Below are 5,661 nucleotides of genomic sequence, written 5' to 3' on the forward strand. Positions count from 1 at the left end.
GATGCTTTTGAGTTGTGGTGTTGGAGGAAAATATTGAAAGTGTCATGGGCTGCCCACAGAACCAACATCTGTGTTGGAAGAAGTGCAGCCAGAGTGTTCCTTGGAGGCTAAGATGACCAAACTTTGTCTCTCATACTTTGGACATATTGTCATGAGGGACAAGTCGCTGGAGAAGGAGCTCATGTTTGCTAATGTGGAGGGTCAGAGAAAAAGAGGAAGACCCCCCAGTGAGATGGATTGGCCACATGGCAGCATTGATGGACTTAACCATGGCAACAGTACTGAGGTTACCCCAGAATCGGGCAATACTTCATTCTGCTGTGCATAACGTATCTATGAGTCGGTACCAACTCGATGGCACCTAACAACAACAACAACAAAGAGAGACAGATAAAAAGAGACAGAAGTTTATTATCCAGGAAATGGCTTACAATTGTAGAGTCCCAGGTCCCCAGTGGGAGAGAGAGGAAGAGTCCCTCCCACGTGTCCATTATGTTGAGAGCAGGCTACACTCTCAAAGAAGCTTCCCTTTAATTGACTGGCTGATTATAGCCATGCATCAAAGTTAACTATGCTTGCATTAGGTTTCATCACCATGGGAATAAGCACATCCTAACAGCTAAAACTTTGGAAATCCTGGCCTGGTCAACTTGACACAAAACCCTGACCATTATAGAAGTCTTCTTTTCTTATGTTCAAAACAAGCTTATGACACATATTAGAAATTTTTAGGGTGTCTTTGTGGTGGCAAAGTCAAGAACAGTTTCATCTTAAAAATGATAGCATCAAGCGTTTTGCAAAACTCTTTACCTTTGGATTAGTAATAATGTAATTATTCTCCTAGCCATTGTATTTGTTTTCTGGACTGTCTTGTGACTTAGCTGAATAACATTTATTGTACACCAAAGCTAATTTAAGTTCTTCATCTTCAAACCTCACTTGTAAATCTTTCTCCATTACTGTCTTTTTGTTCTTGTACTTTTTACAAGGAGGCTACTTAAGCTAATTTGTAGCAGTTTAAAAAAAGAGAGAAAGATTCTAAGTCAGGGAAGGTTGATTGAAAAGCTACCATGTGACAGAAACAAGAAGAAAAGGAGTTTGTCAGCCAGAGAGCACCAAGAAGGATTTTCTAGGCATGAGTAAAACCACAAAACATATTATGTGGTTCATTGACAGATGGACATCAATGAATTTTAAATTGAATCAACACTGAGATGTTGTAACTAATGACATATTAGTGTACTAGGCATGGTTATGCACAGGGTCTAAATAAGCATGAAATTAAACTCAGCTTGCATGGGGTGACCAAATCAACCATTATGAATAATTTGAAAATCAATTTAGTGAGAAATGTTTTATTACCCCTCCCCCCACAGAACTAATAGATAATTTGTCTCAAAACTAACAAATCTTATGATAAGGCAAAGTGACCTCAACTAGTCATAGTGCATCAAATACAGCATGCGGATTTGGGTGGGATTTGGTTAATTCTTTTCCTGAATTAATTGTGATGATAATCTATAAATTGTTTTTGCCCTCAAAAAGTATAATGAACTAAATAATACATACAAACACACACACATATATATATATATACTCAAGTTGTCCACAAAATAAATGGACTTACATCACGATCAATTCCTTTTATGCAAAGGGCAGGGTTCAGAGGAAGGTGACAAATACCAGTATTAATAGCCTGAAAGAATCCTTCCAGCCTGTCAAGTTCTTTCTTCAGTACCTCCTGTAAAAAAAATCATTAGAAAAAGTATTTAAGAAACTGTATACAACTTGACTTTTCCTTCAAGTTGTAATTTTCTTCCTATTGATTAAACACATTCCTTAATTCAGGGGCTGCACACCTGCTTGACTTTGGGGTCAAGCAGGTGATATACTCACATATGAGAAGGCAAAGGCTAAAGACAAAAAGGGGTGTGGGGAAAATAGGGAACTACAGAGTGCATGCCCTTTCTAAAGGATCATAAATTCAATTAGAAACAAAAGCATAACAGAGATCATGGTCAAAGAAGAAAAAGGGGTGAAATTGGCCAGTAACCCACCAATTTGCAATCCCTGTTTTAAGTACTTATTAATATGCTCCATTTTCTGGTAAATTTCTGTAATCTTAGTTTATAACTCCAAACACTTAACCTTAATAACAGAAGTAAATTCTAGAAAACATTGCTGTTGTTGCTGTTGTTAAGTGTCATCAAGTCCAACCCACAGCGACCCTATATAGGAATCCTGAGGAGCAGCTGGTAAGGTCGAACTGCCAACCTGATGTTTTAAACTGACTTTGTAGTCCAGTACATAGACCCACTGTGCCAAACCAGGACTCCAGAAAATATAGCAGAAACACTAGAAGTGAAAATGATAACTGCAAACTATATAACAATAATATTTGTGAACAAATATTTTCTATATACTAATGAGTGCATCTCAGATGATTCATGCATTCATATTGCTGAATTCTCAAAAGCAACCACAAACAACACCATTACGATTATGAACCCCCTGACAAAAGTGGGGGAAAACAATAACAGTGCATCAAAAAAACAAAAAAAATCTCTTATAACCCACTATTGAAAACTGCTTTAAGCCCAATTCTGAAATTTAGGGTATCCTTGCTGATGTCTGATGGATCTTGGCTGAAAGCAGAGAATATCAGAAAGATGTTTACCTGTGCTTTATTGACTATGCAAAGGCTTTCAACTGTATGGATCATGACAAGCTTTGGACAACACTACGAAGTATGAGTATTCCTGAACACTTAATTGTGCTCATAAAGTATCTGTACCTGGATCAACAGACAGTTGTTAGAACAGAACATGGGAACACTGAATGGTTTCAAAATAAGAGAGGTGTGCGAAAAGGTTGTATTCCTTCACCATAATTATTCAACCTGTACACTGAGCAAAGAATCCGAGAAGCTGGGTTCTATGAAGACAAACGTAGCATGAGGATTGGAGGAAGACTCATTAACAACCTGCGATATGCAGATGATACTACCTTGCTGGCTGAAAGTGAAGAGGACTTACAATATTTACTAATGAAGATCAAAGAGCACAGCCTTCAGTATGGACTGCATCTCAATGTAAAGAAAACAAAAATCCTCACCACTGGACCAATAAACAACATTCTTATCAACTGAGAAAAGATTAAAGTTGTCAAGGACTTCATTCTTCTTGGATCAACTATCAACACTCATGGAAACAGAAGTCAAGAAATCAGATGACACATTGCATTAGGTAAATCTGCTGCACAAGACCTTTTAAAAGTGTTGAAGAACAAAGTTGTTAGCTTGAGGACTAAGGCGAACCTGACCTAAGCCATGGTATTTTAAATAAGCTCATATGTATGCGAAAGCTGGACAGTGAATAAGAACCTTAGAATTGATGCATTTTAGTTATGGTGTTGGGAGAGAATATTGAAAGTGCCATGGGCTGCCAAAAGAACCAACAGATCTGTGTTGGAAGAAGTGCAGCCAGAGTGCTCCTTGGAGTCCATGATCGCCAAACTTTGTGTCTCATACTTCGGACATATTATCAGGAGGGACTAATCTCTGGAGAAGGATATCATGTTTGGTAAGGTGGACGGTCAGAGAAAAAGAGGAAGACCCCCAGCGAGATGGATTGGCAAAGTGGCAGCATCAATGGGCTCAAGAGTGGCAACAATAGTGAGGTTGGCCTAGGATCGGGCAGTGTTTCATTCTGTTGTACATAGTGTCGTTATACATTGGTACCGACTTGTTGGCACCTAACAACAACAACAACGTGGCACTGTGGATTAATGCCCTGGACTGAAAAGTAGCTTTGAGCTGCAAGGTTGGCAGTTTAAGCTCATCAGCTGCTCCTTGGAAACTTTATCCAGGGTCACTATGGGTCGGAATCAACTCAACGACACTTAACAACAACAACAACAACAACATTAATAATGCCTATTTAACTCTGGAGACATTCTTAGTTTTTACTCCTGGCTAGATATAACAATCTGTAATTTTAAAACCAATTAATTTTACTTGTTATCAAGTTTTGTTCATGACTAGAAAAATAATGAGCTCTCAGTAATATGAGGAAATAATAGAATTCCATTTCCATTGTGCTATATACCATAAGGATCCTTGATGTATCCAGAGTTTACATGTTGCCATTTTTAACATAAATCCCATACTTATGCATTATATTTTCCATTTTCCTAGATAGGTGAAGTATCATAGCTTCAGGCATTTCTACTAAGTGAAGCTACTTCAAGCAGGAAATAATTCTGAACTAGAAAAAGTTCTGGGACACTTTGTCTAAGAATATTTTCATATTGATTTCTGGAGAACTCCCATTGATTTTAGAAGAAAGGTAAAAAAGAAACCATGAGCTTCCTTGAGGACAAAATTCACATTTTAGTAATCTTCCTATCTGTAACTCCTAATATAGAGTAAATACTTAATTACTATTGAGTGATAGTTTAATACAATGAATGACTGTCCACTATCTTCTCACATCTAGAATGCTGAATTTAAGAGAACCTATTCAATGATCAGTGAAAGGAACTAGTGATGCAGATAATTAAAAAGAGCAAATGTTCTTTCATTAGAACCAGGAAATGAATAGCCAGTTTCATTATTACAACCAGTGAGGAAAGAGACACAATATTTTGTCTGTCATCCATGCGTTTTTAGTATAAAGAATGCTACTATCCATAATGATAAGTCTCATTTAATTCATTTTATTTGTTTTGACAATAAGTATCTTTAAAAATGCTTCTTTGGTTAGTAAAATGTTAGAAAGTCTAGATCTAAATTTTTATACTGTGGACAAAATTGTCCTAAAATTTCCCCTTGTGTCAAGCCACCATTTTGAAGAAATTACTTCATTAGGTCTTTTTACTCAACCTACCTTTAAGTTGGTCCCTTCTTATCAGGTTCTTTAAGATCAAGACACCATGTCCTAGTGATAGACACTATCATTAACTTTAGAATAGTAGTTGGAAAAACTTGATTAAAGTAATTAATTTAAGTACTGTGTAACTAAATGCATTCTAGGTTCCTAAGTTATACAGTTAAAACTTAATTGAACCAAAGTATTTAAAAAAAAGAAAAGTAACAACTTCATCACATGAAGGTAGATTTCTCAACAAACCTGTCTTTGAGGGTCACTGGCAGACTTGACTTTTTCCCCAATATCTCCCAGAATTTTGATTAGTTTCTTCTCCTTGGAAAACTCATCACTCAGAGCTTTCCCTGCACAGAACTGGAGTGCAGCCAGCAGTTTCTGGTACCAGCTTTTAAAATAAGCTTCATTCTGTGCATCCATTAGCAACCTGAAGGAAAGAGAGAAAAATAATTTTTGGTTTCTAATGCCGATTATTTTAACCACCTCCAGCAGGAAAAATAAAAGCATTTTAAACTAATTTATATTTGGTGGCTTTGGGCAGTTTAACAACCTGAAGTAGGGGAAAATGTTGTTTATTATTTGGCAATCATCAGGTTCCATCAGATAGCTAATGAGATTCCAAGAGTGAAGAATCGATAAGAAATTTGTTTTTTTCTTGTTTCAGTTCACAATGTACTTTTTCTTCTTTCAGTCTTCTTAATTCTGCAACAAACACTTAACCTAAGAAAGTGTTTTTACTGAATAAAATATAGATAAAGAACGTATTGTACTATATTAA

At 36.5% G+C, this 5,661-nt stretch overlaps 1 protein-coding gene across 1 annotated transcript in view; it reads right to left on the reverse strand.

Annotated features, from left to right (window-relative positions):
- PIK3C2G (phosphatidylinositol-4-phosphate 3-kinase, catalytic subunit type 2 gamma) overlaps nt 1-5,661 on the reverse strand; it is a 517,177-nt gene that overhangs the window by 228,062 nt on the left and 283,454 nt on the right. The window contains exons 17-18 of the mRNA XM_006866018.1: nt 5,130-5,310; nt 1,628-1,741 (exon numbers count right to left, since the gene is read on the reverse strand). Coding sequence (XP_006866080.1) covers nt 1,628-1,741; nt 5,130-5,310 — 295 coding nt within the window. The remainder of the gene's footprint in view (nt 1-1,627; nt 1,742-5,129; nt 5,311-5,661) is intronic.

The sequence above is a fragment of the Chrysochloris asiatica genome, unplaced genomic scaffold, assembly GCF_000296735.1.
Source record: "Chrysochloris asiatica unplaced genomic scaffold, ChrAsi1.0 scaffold00086, whole genome shotgun sequence".
Lineage (NCBI taxonomy): Eukaryota > Metazoa > Chordata > Mammalia > Afrosoricida > Chrysochloridae > Chrysochloris > Chrysochloris asiatica.